We start from the raw sequence: 13522 nt of genomic DNA, 5'->3' as shown, positions 1-13522 counted from the left end.
ATGGACCATTTCAATATGCAATGTGAGACACACACGAGCAATACAATTCTCACTGTAGATAAGAAATAAAACACTCAGAGTATTTCATATGGATTTAAATATCTTTTCATTGTGTTATGATCATTTGTTGTTTTTGTGTTGACTTTGTCTTATTGTCACATTTTTATGTTTTATGATTTTTTTAAGTCTGGTTTTTTTGGCCCCTTTAGGACGGGAGAACAAGGTGAAAACAATTGAGCCGTCATCATCATAGAACATCTGGAATGTAGTTCTGTCTCCTCCACATGTGATGCTCCACACAACTAAGCTGCATTCTCAACTTGTCTCTCCCAACTCGTCTCCTCGGCTGCGCTGAGCCGAACATCAGGGATTCAGAGCATTTATTGCTGCTGCTTTAAAAGAAACATCCAACTTAGCATCTCACAGTCACTTCCAAGCTAAAGTACAACCAGATGAGGAAACCGATTTAAATGTGAATCTGTTCACTTCTCCTTTTGGGCTCAGCTGGTTGAATGCAGTAACTGTGGTGTTTGCGTTGGTGAATGGAACCTCTTCTTTCTTCTTAGAAACAATGTTACTTCTCAACAATCCAAAAAGTTGTTCAGCGGCTCGAAACTGGATCCATTGCAGACTTCACACTTCAGCCTTGCAGTTATTCACAATAGTCTGTAATAATGTCTCGTTGGCAGGGACAGACGTTTGGTTTTGTTTAGTTTAGTAGCAATTTATTCATCTGCGCAGCCATCATCATCATCATCATTTATCATTTAACAGTTAGGAGCAGTCCACACGCATCAAGTGTGTCACCATTTCTTTTTTCTCCGTGGTTACACAGACACTTGTACTCGTGTGTCAAACTCACCCATGCTTGCTGCAATGGTCATTTAAATCCTGTAAGAGCTTGATGACATTTATGGAGGCAAATTCCAGTTCAATTCATGTGTGAAATCTCTGCAGACGGATGCAAAGAAAAGAAGAGAAGCTGATTGTGTGAACAGAGAAACGTTGTGCAGGCAGGTACTTCTTTAAAGATCACCAAGGCTCCTTCTTCCTTAAGAGAGAAGATGAAGTGACTGAAGTACTGTGACCTTCACAGTCCCCACATCTTAACTCAACACAACCCTTCATGTTGGTGTTCCACCTGTACGTATCCGTTTACACCACTAAAATAAATGAATAAACTGAATGAAATCATTGTGATCTGTAAAGTCGGCCAGAAACCTAATTCTGACCATTATAACTTTACACATGTTGACCAAGCAGTGTATTAAGAGTTTAAAATCTGTGGAATAAATACAAATTAAAGATCAATAGAAACAGAAATATTTCAATATAAAATGACACGTCATCCGTGTGGTTTGTATGTGCTGTTCTGTGGTCCAGAAATACTGATTTGCTGCAGAATTCCTGCTTGGAAGTGTTACACAGAGAAAGCATGTGACCTTGCTGGAGGTTTCTGTGGGTGAGGGCATGGAGGGGAAATCATGTGAGGTGATGTACCTTCATGGAGCACTAGAGGGCAGTGTGGTCCTTCTCCTCGGTGGAGAGGCTTATTTCTCCTGTTGTTTCTGAAGTAGGCCTGTTGAAAAGGCTCTCTGCAACATAATGTGGTTTTGTCTGTCTCCCTCTCTCACATCAGTGCACAATCTAGTATTTACATAAGAAGAAGAAGGAGTGTGTGTGTGTGTGTGACTAGTTGCAGTACTGGTCTGCCTTATCTGTACTGGCCAAAGGCAGCAAGGCATCTGCTGCAATGAACAGAACATCTTTTAAACGCCACCAGTTCTTTCCTTCTCTCCCTTCCTCTTCCTCTCATCCGAACTCCCTCTCCATCCTCTTCCTCGCTTTGCTCTCGCTTCTATGTTTGTCTGGTTCTTTCTCAAATACTGCATCTCTGTGAAGGTTACCGAGTCACGCAGGCCTTCCCCCGGTAGCAGCTTTTCAGGACTCGTACCAATATTTGTACACTGAGCAACTTGTAATACTGCTGCTGCCTTCCATGTTGTCTCTGCTACTGAGTACCACCACGTCTACTCTGACCAGCACTACCACTAAAAGTACTGCTGTCCTATTACTGCAAATACTAATACCAATACTACTGCCTTTACTCTTTACTTAAGTGCTTCTAGTCCACCACCAGGGCTTGACATCAGCCACCAAGTAGAATTGGGCTGTGGCGGGTAAAGCCGTCCCTCTCACTATCGCCACTTTGGCAGGTGGAGTTCCATATATCTCCCTCTCTATCTTACACTTCGGCGACTGTGAGTGTGTACTTAGTTTAGCTCGGCTGTCTCAGTTTAACTAGCAGGCTAAATCTGCGGCCCTTCAGAGACAGATGAAGACCCGTTTAACAGCTCAGGGCTGTTGGACAGACGGTCGGCCAGCAGAGATGTTCATCTGGACCTGCCTGCTCCGATTTCTGGCGACGGTAGCCAGCGTTTCCTCGGCTGGATGAGACGGCCCGTTACAGCAGGCTTCTCCAAACACATCTAACATAATAAAGTCATTGCAGGGTTCTCAAGCCTCGCGCATTGACCGTGAGACACACGCACTTCAACCAGTTCATCCGCCACACCTCGAGAAGACGCCGTTAAACCCTCTCGGACACCGTACGTTCGATACTGAGCAAAACAGACGTGCAAACACGCGTGACAGGTGGAGGCTTTTGATACAACTTGAGAGCAAAGGTGTGGCAAGAAAGAAAGAGGAGGTCCAGACGAGAGCAGCTGGTTTATGATCCATAATTCTTGGTGGACATGATATCACAGCGTAGGAAAACCCAGAGGTCCGATACAAAAGAGAGAAACTGATGATGAAGAGGAGACAAAGAAAAAAAAAGACTGTTAAACCAAAAGTGAGGTCCAGTGAGGTCCAGACGAGAGCAGCTGGTTTATGATCCAGCCAAGAAAATAATGTATTGCACTGATTGTAGGACGTAGGGGAGTGAAAGGTGAAGGAGGTCTCTTTTGTAGTTGGGATAAGCAATGAGCTCCTCTTTTGGTCTTTGTATTAATCAGTTGCAGATGTTTTCCTACAAAAGCAGCTTTACACACTTACAAGCTGTGATTTGGTGACTGTACATCTACATTGTATGTGGTCTTCATTTGGGTGTTTAGAATGGTCATTTACAGTTGAAAAGATTCTGGATCTAGTTCTTCAAGTAAATTGTAGCAAACCATCGTCAATTTTAATCAATCAAAACTTGTTGAATTGTGTGAAATTGATGAGTGACTAGTAACTTTGGAAAACCACTAGCCACTGTAGCTGGTGAGCATTGATGTTAATGTGGAGCCCTGTCTACCACTGGTAGATAACAGCCTGATGATTCTACCACTCAGTATACAGCATGTACTCCTATATCGTGATGAAAACAATTGGAAACATAATGCATAAGGACCACAACAGGGAGAGTTGAATCTGGTGTGTTAGTAAATGCACTTGGGAACAGAATTCAGTGTTTTACTCTGGACCAGCCTTCGATGTCTAATTCTTGATTTGAAGTAAATCTATAATTGCTCTGAACTCCAGCAAGTCCAGTGTGTTTCAGTCACATTCACTACATACCCATAATATTGGAAATAATTAATGTGTTGAACACCACATCTTGCTACAGTTGAAAGTATTTATATAGTATATATATATAAATAAAGCTGCTCTTGGTGCACGGCTAACTTCCCCCTCGTCCTCTTTAAAATGACTTTATTGCTCCTTGTCCACTCTGTCCTACATCCTGCAACCAAGTTACATGAAAATTGGGCGAGTTGTTTTTCCATGATCTTGCTGACAACCAACACGCAAAATACGACGTTTCTTAATTTTTTTAACACAACCCTGTCCATGTCTGATCCCTCGTTCTGCTGCAGTAGGCTGCTTGATACTTTGAGGGCCCCGTAACGGTGAGGTGACCAGACGTCCTCTTTTCCCCGGACATGTCCTCTTTTTGAGACCCAAAAAATGCGTCCGGCAGGGATTCCAAAAACGTCAGGGATTTTGCTTCGTCGGATATTTGTGTTTCTCTGGGTCTTTCACAAACTAGTTATTCCGCCCTTAAGTGTTGGAAATGGTGTCTCCCTTACGTTCCACCTTCTTGCGCGAGGTCTGACTGTAGAGAGAACAGTCATTGGTCGACCGATCTCAATGTTGCCAGATACACGATAATTATCCTCCAAATACATATATATATTTTTTTTTTATTTTGTATTTGTATCTTTATCTTGTCTCTTCCACTGTTTTAGGGACTTAATGTACGAATTGGTCCAAAAAGGTCACATAATTGTGTCGACACAGAAGTCTGTCGGATTCCCAGCAGCCTTAAGAGAACCTGCAGAATGCATGAATACAAGTAAAATACTTGTGCTACTAGTGTGAGAACAGCAAAGAACTGCTTTGTCACTGACCGACCAGGGCTGACATCACACCTCCATCTGCACTGGATGTCTGTTGCAACTGACTTGTGTCTGAACTGTGTTGAATAGTTTTACAGCTAATATCATTTACGAATATTGAGCTGCATGCGAGAGCCTCAATTAATCCCCTTGACATTATCTCCACGGGACTGTCCAGAGATAATAGGGGCCATACGCTCTAATGTGCTCTTTGTTATTAATAGCTCTCTCTCTTCTGGATGTGTACCAGAACATTCCTAAGACATTCTGTGGTCAACTGCTGAGTCTGGCCTGGAATCCACTGCTTCAGGATATGGACTAGTTTTCTAAATATGTTTAGGATAGCTCAGACAGAATATTTGATATGAATTCTGTAATATTGGTATGTATTTGGAAAGGTTTGGTAGCCACACCGTGCCTGCTTCAAAGTACACTTTTTTCCCCAGAGTCAACCAATGGTCATCTGACTGTAGGCGTGTAGCACTTTTCTAGTCTTACAAACACTGAAAGTGCTTTAAAGCAGCCTGTCATCATCCACAACCACTCATACACTGATGGCAGGGGCCGTCAATGTGGGCTGTTGCATGTACTGTATTTGGCAGGAAACAGTCTAAAAGGGGCTCATAGTCCATCAGTGATCACCCTCACATAGTAAGTATGGACATTAGTCTAGAATCAAAAGTGAAACAAAAAACATTTGGAAATGGCTTTTGTGAAACAAAGGAGGATATTTACCGACAAATTGATGTCAGGTAATCAACCTGAAAAGGGTGACGAAGCAGTAAAACGCCTGTTTGATGTAGATCCATTAACGGAGTAACGGAGACACTCTGTCCTCGTTCACGGCTACTTTAACCTGCCGACAGCCGGAAATGTAACTTAACTGTACGTTATCAATTTAGAGGTGGTGGCGACCTCCCGTTCCGCCTCGTGAAGCCAATGAGGAAGTGTCTTAAAACGTGCAATCTCTTCACTGACCAGCAGGGAGCGACGCTTCCAGTTGAATAGAAAGCCGGTGTTATGGAAGGCCATTAAGAAAAATGACTTTTCACTTGATTGATTACCTTTAAGATGTTCATTTAATAATGATGATCCCAGCAAATAGATCATATATCTGGATATGCTTTAAGGAGGGCTTACTGTGATTGACAGGTCTGCTACCAGAGCTGTATACAGCATCTCTACTTCACTCCTACATGTTAATGACTGTCAACTGTATTCCTTGTATTTACTAAGACTACGGACCTTATGATCTGCATACGGTTCTGCTAAATATGACCTCATCCTTCATTGTTTGATGTCTATTGCACATATCAGGAAATGACCACGATACAGAAGAAAGAGTTTTCTGCTGAGAACTAACAGATCAATGATTGAATGCTTTTTTGTACAACCTTTAAAATGTATGGATCATTATTTTTTTAGGGCTGTCAGAATTAACATGTAAACGTGGCCGAGATTAATGCGATAAAATATTTGCATGCTGTTAACCCAACTTTGTTTACTTCCAATGTGCAGGAAGTAAAACAGTTGACTCAGGAAAGAAAACCGCCGCGTGCTGCAGTCAGTTAGATCGGAGAGATCAACGCGGTAGCTGAAGATGGAGAGAGCTTTTTGCATTGGAAGTAAAACACAATTAAATACAATTAAACAACGCCCTCTAACATAGACGCTTTCTAAAGTGATTACTGAGTACTTGTAAGATTCAGTCCTGAGAAGAGAAACTAACTTTTAAACGAGATTATTACATTTTAAAAATATTTTTTCTATTGACAGTTATTTACAGATTTACCCCCCCACACACACACACACACACTTGGGCACTGGGGAGTCAGAAAGCTAAACCTTTAATGCATCTTTTAATGTTTTTCTTGTTATGTCTCACTGGGCATCCCTCCCTGTTCTACAGAGTCTTTGTCCCCCTCGGTGTGTGTGTGTGTGTGTGTGTGTGTCCACTAAAACAGGGTTGCACATTTTACATCTGCTTGACCCAGATGTTACATTTCAGACAGCGGCCTGCTGTCGTCTCTATGCAGTGATTCAGTAAATCCAGCTAATATTTGCATAGATTTTCCTTCCCTCTATTCTGGGCCCCTAAACAGGGACTATTTGAACAAATACTGCATTATTATGTCATTTTAAGGACAAATGCAATTTGAATCAAACAGCGCAGCATTTCAACTCAATACAAATTGAATTGGCAGTTAATTGTGCACGTTGGTTATGAAGTGGCTTCTTCTGCGCTGACTACTCTTGTTTGATGAACACGTGATGACTGTTGGGCCGACATGCAAAGACATATGGTTCTCTGCCATTTGGCTCTGTTGAGTCTAAGCAGTGCTCCCTGTAGGCTGCTGTCTTTATCAGACATGCACACACACGGAGGCCCGGTTTTGGGTTGACTTTGAGCTAGGCTGAACTGTGTTCCTATCCTGACTGGCCCAGAGGACGTCCCCTGACATCCCTGTGCTCCAACTCCCCAACGTTGTCTGCTTGAATGATCCAAAGGGTTGCAGAGTCTTCCCATTCACAGGGCACTTCCACTGGAAATAGTCTGACAATATCACCATAGACGTATCGTCTAGTGTTCTTCAACCACAATATTTAGTCGTCTGGTTCCACATTTTAAATTCTGCTGGAGTGATCAGGGCTGTAGTGGAGGGTAAACGCCGTTTACGCACCTCTGGAATTTTGGAAATAGCGTTTACGCACCTCAAAGTTCCCTGCGCCTTGTATTCTTCCGTTGGAATAATCCGAAATAAACTTGGTGTAATTTTAAAACAGCTAAGACTACGTTTCCTATTGTTGAACATATAAACGCCGTAGTCAATCATGTTCATCTGCGCTGTATTACGGTCTGTGAGCATCCAATCAGTGCCTTGCGGCTGCAGCAGCGACACCAATCAGGATCCAGGAGGTGTGTAAACGCTGTGGATCAGCCCAGTGGTCCCCAACCTTTCTTACCTCACGGACCGGTTTCATGTCAGACAATATTTCGCGGGCCGGTCGAGAAGGTCCGACGGGGGGGGGGGGGGTGTAGTAGTCGTTGCGGGCGGAACGACCGACGGCGGGGGGTAGTAGTCGCGCGCTCTGTGTTCGCTGGTCGTGCACGGTAAAAGAAAAACGCCTGTTTACAATGGTCATTTTCATTTGAAAGTTGTGTGATTGTGGATCTAGCTCTTCAAGTAAATTGTAGTCAACTTTAATCAAATAAAACTTGATTTCCCAACACCAAAAATTGTGGCTAAGGAAATTGCCAATTTGCTAGAAAACTGCCAGCCACAGTGGCTAGTGAGAAAAATATAAACGTCAAACCCTGTCTGTACATAGGTGGACGTAGGCATCGTAGCATCACCCATTGGTTCATTGTCTTGTTGTCGTTTTTGGGGCCTGATTTTGGAGGTCACCATGTTTTGCATGTGGAGACGTGACATCTAGATGCCGCATACGACAAGGGTAGCAGCCGCGACCTGCCAATCACAGAGAAGCCCCGCCCTAAGGCATACGCTGCTTTATGGTCTGTTTGAGTCTAAATGGACCATCATTTACTAAATGAAGACTTGAAACTAGACATTAGGAACATAAACTCAAGTTTACGTTTACTGAGAAGCAGCGTCATTTCATGTACACTTCCTACAATCCTACTTCTTTCTGCAAAGAGAGGAGCTGCCCCCTGCAGGTCAACAGAGAGAATGCAGCTTTTAGACACTATCGCACCACTCGGCCTGAGGTCAGCGCCAGCTTTCAACAGCACAGCTAACTACAGCTAACCTGTTATGGGATGCAGTTAGCTTGATTTCCCATGAGGTATTGCAGCATGACGTCATTCTGTGAAGGCTTGGTGTACTTGAGAATAGACAGTGTCCTTAAGTTCACTACATGGAAACCCTATTAAATATTCACGGCTATGACTGAGGACTAGTATTTCTCTTGGTGATTACAGGAGATTAACTTGTATTGAAACACACAGGCTGTTCTAATCATTGAATAATGGAGCACAATAACATAAAGTTCCCTTGCTGTAGAACAGCCAGCAGGTGATTAGTTATATCATGCTTTTACCTTTGTGTCCATGATTAATGTCACAGGCTCTTTTGTGTGCCGTGCTATTTGTTTAAGCGGCCGCTGCCTCCTGCTGCAAAAGCATTTCCCCTCTTTTTAAGAGACATGCTGCTTTTCCAAGTGCTTGGTTTTGTCACACAGAATCTGCTCCTGTCTTCACAGAGAGTGTCTTTATGAGCATGCTGTCTTTTGTCCATTATAGTAAACAGTGTTTTGTGAGAGGCGTAATGTTGCTTGACCACTGTTAAGAAGAAGTCAGGAAATTGTATTTTCAACAAGTTTTGAAACAACGCTGTGTCCTTCCACCAGTTGTGTGTGAGAATGTGTGCGTGCCTGGTGATTGGTTCACTGCCATCGCCCTCACAATCCTCGCATCATGTCGCCAGGATCAAGGTAAGGTGTGTGTGGAACAAAATAAACAATGGAACATGTCCCCCAGTACAACAGTGATGTGGTATAAGACGTTTGGGCAGCAACAGGTGTGTATGGCAGAGAGGAAGAAGATGCATCACGCTTTGCATACACATAATATGTTGGATGAAGGTTACATTCTCTTTGGGTTAAGTCTGCATGTTGACATCTAAATATGATCTCCAGACCCATCCTCCAAAGATGCAGTAATGGTGGTATTTATGATGGATTAAAGTGACTGTATAAGGTGGAAGTTGTAAATTGTAACAAACCCACGGTTATTCATGAGTCTCAGCTCGACAACACCTTTTACTCTCTTTCGGCTCCTCGTTTTGGCTTTAAAGAGCTCAACGGTTTCCACTCAATCTTGTCGCCATTGTTCCCAGCAGCAGGCGGCTGTTTTGATGGAATAGCTCTAATAAGCTGCCCGGTAGCAGACGGCGGACAGACACAGCTAGAGACACATGGAGGTATTTAAGTCACAATAAGAAGTAGTAATCTGCTTCATGTTTGGTTGCCTCTACCAACTAGTGAAGTTGCAGTTTACATCAATGTCCGTCCAAAGTGTCATTATACGCACATTCTGGAGTTATGAACCAAACAATCTTTTAGGTGATCACAGAGTGTCACGGCTTCCAATGACCCGCAGCCGGCGCCTCAGAGCCCGGCTCCTTTCCGCCCACCGGGCCGATCCCCGGAAGTTCCCGGCTGCCCAATCTTCCTTTGGGCCGCCTGACCCCCTGCAGCCGGCGCCCCCAAGCTTGGCTCCCGTCTGCCCACGGGGCCGCCCACCGGAGTTCCCCCAGCTGCCTGACCCTCGTCCCCTGGTCCTCTTCCCCTCATCCTGTTGTCTGTTTTCTGCCCATCCCGCCCGCCCTTGTGTTAGGTCCGTCTGTGATCCGTCCCTTTAGGGGGGGGGGGCACTGTCACGGTTTGTTTCCCGTTTTATTTTGTAGTTTTCTGCCTCTTGTCTCCCTGGGTAACTTCACTTCCTGCCTTGTCCTGTCATCCCCTGTGATTGTCTGATTGTTTCCACCTGTGTCCAATCACCTGCACCTCCCTAGTGTATTCAAGCCATGTGTGTCTTTTGTCCTTTTGTCGCATCATACTGAATGTCTTGTGAGTTCCTGGTCCCTGTCTGGGTTTTTGCCCCTTGGCATTTTTTTCAAGTCCCTTTCTGTTTGAACTCTGCGTTTGAGTCGTGCCTCCACCTACCCTGTTCGTGACACAGAGACCTTTGGCCTCTGATATTGAATGAAGGTGATTCAGCAAGACTTTTTATTTAACATTTGTTCATCTCTTCAGCTTCTTCCCCATTGGCTGAAACCAGATTCTGCCTCTATGTCCCCTAACTAATCCCACTGAGCCCTGCCACTTACCTGGTCCTTCTATTCATCTCATCATGCAACAAATGAAGTGTCTGGATTTGAAGTAGTTCATCCTTGGGGCGGCTGTAGCTTTTACCGGCGGTTGGATCCTCGGTGCCTGCTGTTTGCATGTTGAGGTGTCTTTTGGTGAGATACTGAGGATGAGTGGGATGCTGAGGTTAAACGTTATGTATGTGCCTCCATGTAGGCCTATAGAAAGTTTGTTCCACTCAAAGTGTCTTCATTCCAAATTTGAAAAAAATAGATATCTCGTTCATGACAAAATATGGATATACCCAAAACATGCTCTGATAAACATACCGACATTTAAAGAAAACCCTTTCATCTGAGAGGCTGATAGCTGACAGATGTCAACTAGAAATAAGACAGACAGCGTCAGCACTGTGGCAGTTTCTGATGGGCGCTTCAATATGCCAGCGCTGACGGGAAGTGGCCCGGCCGGACCCCCCGCTGGAGAGGGGCCTCAGGCTGTTAATGGAGAGGAATCTTGTCACAGCTGGGGGTCACTGATTGGTCGGGGACAATGGCCGTCCATTGTGACTGCGGCTCCTCACATCTCACATCCACCAACAGCCTTTCTTAGTAAAGCCTAGTTTATGCTTCTGCGTTTTCAGAGCGACGCAGACGCATGAGCCCCTTGCAACGCAAGCCTCCCGTAGCGCACAAGGTTGCGATTGGTTTGCTAACTACATCCTTTACTCTAAAGACGTGACTCTCTAGGTCGTCTTCAACAAAACATGTTACTCCACCTGTTGTTCTGGAGGTGAATTGCTCTGCAACACACGCAAGACTTTTAGAACCATGAATTGAAACGAGTGCGTCGACGCAACGACGCAGAAGCATGCGCCAGCCTTAAAGGAGGAGGAACATTGGGAGCTCACAGTGTTGGAGGGTCGGTTGTTTAATTGAATTGATATTCAAGTTAAAGTTACGCTCATTGGTCATTTAAACAGCCGAATGGTGAAATACTGTGACATAAATCCCTTAGACTGTTTTTATTGTGAAACCGACTCGCTGCATACAGACTCATTTGAAGCCACCCCAATCCCTGAGGCTATCTATGAACTGAAGCCTCATGTGGACGACATTAACATCACAGGGGGAGGTGGGATATGAAATATTCATTCATCTGCTCTGTAATACCACCTGTTGTTTTTGATGGCATTTTAACCATCAGGAAATGACAGGACTATTTTCTTTAATTGCCGTGGACATTCAGTAGGACAAAGCTGGGAAGGCAAATTGTGAGAGATGATGGTGATTCTTAAATAATGCATAAAATTAAATATAACGTTAGACACGCTGTAAGAGAGTTGAAAAGCTTTCTCTTTTTATATTTATTTGTGATGTCTGTTTTTCATTTTAAAAACTCATGTATGTGTGAATTTTATTTATTTTTATTATTTATTACTATTTACCGTTATTTGGATTAGTGTTTCCTGCAGGAATGACGCGCCCCCCTCCAGGTAACACAGACAACCTTTCCTCCTCTCTGGTCTGACCCAGAACCGTTACAGTATCCTATGAAAATTTAACCATTTACACTTCAGTATCTCCTAATACAATCACAATATTCAGTTATGTGTTTTTCTGGACCGTTGAATGAAAAAAATGGTGACAATCAGCAACTTGTTGATGTTGAAGTTATAATGAGGTCCTGATGGAGTGATTGGCAAAAACCAGTAATCAGGCAAGGTATCAGGCGGTCATGCCCATGGCACGCTGGTTAGCTGTTGGTGGATCTCGGTCGCTATAACAACTAGTGGCTGATCAGGATGATGTGGTCCAGGTTCCGACATGGGTGGGAAGCTCAGTTAAGGGCAACAAGCGGATTGCACAAAGAAGCGTGAAGTAATGTGCACCATCAAGGTGGACCCAGGACCAAAGCAGCTTAGCAAAAAAAAATTACTGAAAATTTCCCCAGATGGTGATGAAAATAACCGGACCCTTGGTCAGGATCCTTGTCTGACCCATTCTGTCTTTTTCCTCTGCCCCCTAACCCCTCTAAGAAGGCCATCGTGTCACGGTTTGGGTTCATGTCTGGTTTTATTTTGTAGTTTCTTGCCTCTGTTCTCCCTGGGTCACGTCACTTCCTGCCTTGTCCCATCAGTCCCCTGTGATTGTCTGTCATGTCATGATTGTTTCCAATCACCTGCACCTTCCCAGTGTAATTAAGTCATGTGTGTCTTTTGTCCCTTGTCGCGTCATTGTTGAATGTCAGAAGCCCATGTCTGTGTCCATGGCCTTGTTCCTGTCTTCTGTTCCCTTTTTAGTTTCCGGCAAACACCTACTCCCTCCACGGTGGGCCGCAGCACACCGCTTTCCGCGCTGGGAAGCAGCGATCTCCCGTTCCTGCTGGGCAGCAGTGATCTCATGGTCCTCTCCCACCCACCCTTTGCTGATCTGAGGGCCGTCTGGGATCCGGCCCTTGAGGGGGGGGGGGGGGTCCTGGCAGGGGTGGCGAGGGGACTCGGGAGGCTTCCCCCGCCCTCCAGCCAGCGCCCCCGGCTTCCTGTGTCCTGCAGCCGGCGATTCCCGACTTCTTGCGTCCTCCAGGCGGCGACTCCAGAGGTTCCCAACGCATGCAGCCGGCGCCCGCCAGAGTTTCCCGGGCGGTCCGACCAGCGTCTCTGGTTTCCCTCCTGTTGAATGTCCGGTAGTCCTAGTCGGAGTGTTCCTGGTTCATGTCTGCATTTTTCTCCCATAGCCTTTTGTTTTGGAATTTGACTATTAAAGTCTTTTTGTTTTTCTCGAAACTCTGCGTTTGATTCCTGCCTTCCCCGCACCCGTGACATTGGCTACACAGACCTCCGACAGGGATGATGAAACGAGTTCACCAGTTAACCGCTTTCATAAAACCCTCATCCCCAAACGAAGAGACCGCAAATGGAATCAAAAGTAATACTTACCACTGCACTTACCAGCTTTCCTCCACCTCCTCCTTTTCCTCCAAGTCCAGCTCAAATGCTTCCCGGAGGCCAAAATCCACCACCTTATCGGTGTGTTGGAGAAACTTGACCCCCACCCTTGGGTGGAGGTAGTGGTCCTCTCGGTGGGAACGAACAACCTCCTGGAAAATGATCAAATAACGATTCCAAAGGTTGTTGAAACTCACTGAGAGGACCTTCCTAATGGCCGGGGTCTTCATGACACCTATGTTCTCACATATCGATAGCTACCTGAGGGAAGATGAGAGAATGGTCCTGAATCCTATTCAGGAGGACCTCTTTCAGGTAGAACCGCAAGATCCAGCTCAATGGACGACCAAAACCGCCG

The 13522-nt window shown here is 44.9% G+C and overlaps 1 protein-coding gene across 1 annotated transcript in view; it reads left to right on the top strand.

Annotated features, from left to right (window-relative positions):
* Window positions 1–423, top strand: part of LOC120811373 (NLR family CARD domain-containing protein 3-like) — a 126429-nt gene extending 126006 nt beyond the window's left edge. Inside the window, exon 16 of the mRNA XM_078096845.1 lies at window positions 210–423. Within this exon, the coding sequence (XP_077952971.1) occupies window positions 210–237 (28 nt within the window). The 3' untranslated portion in view covers window positions 238–423. The remainder of the gene's footprint in view (window positions 1–209) is intronic.
* Window positions 424–13522: the final 13099 nt, after the last annotated feature.

This window comes from Gasterosteus aculeatus, chromosome 21 (genome assembly GCF_964276395.1).
Source record: "Gasterosteus aculeatus chromosome 21, fGasAcu3.hap1.1, whole genome shotgun sequence".
NCBI classification, from domain to species: Eukaryota; Metazoa; Chordata; class Actinopteri; order Perciformes; family Gasterosteidae; genus Gasterosteus; species Gasterosteus aculeatus.
This window is presented reverse-complemented; position numbering and strand designations above follow the sequence as displayed.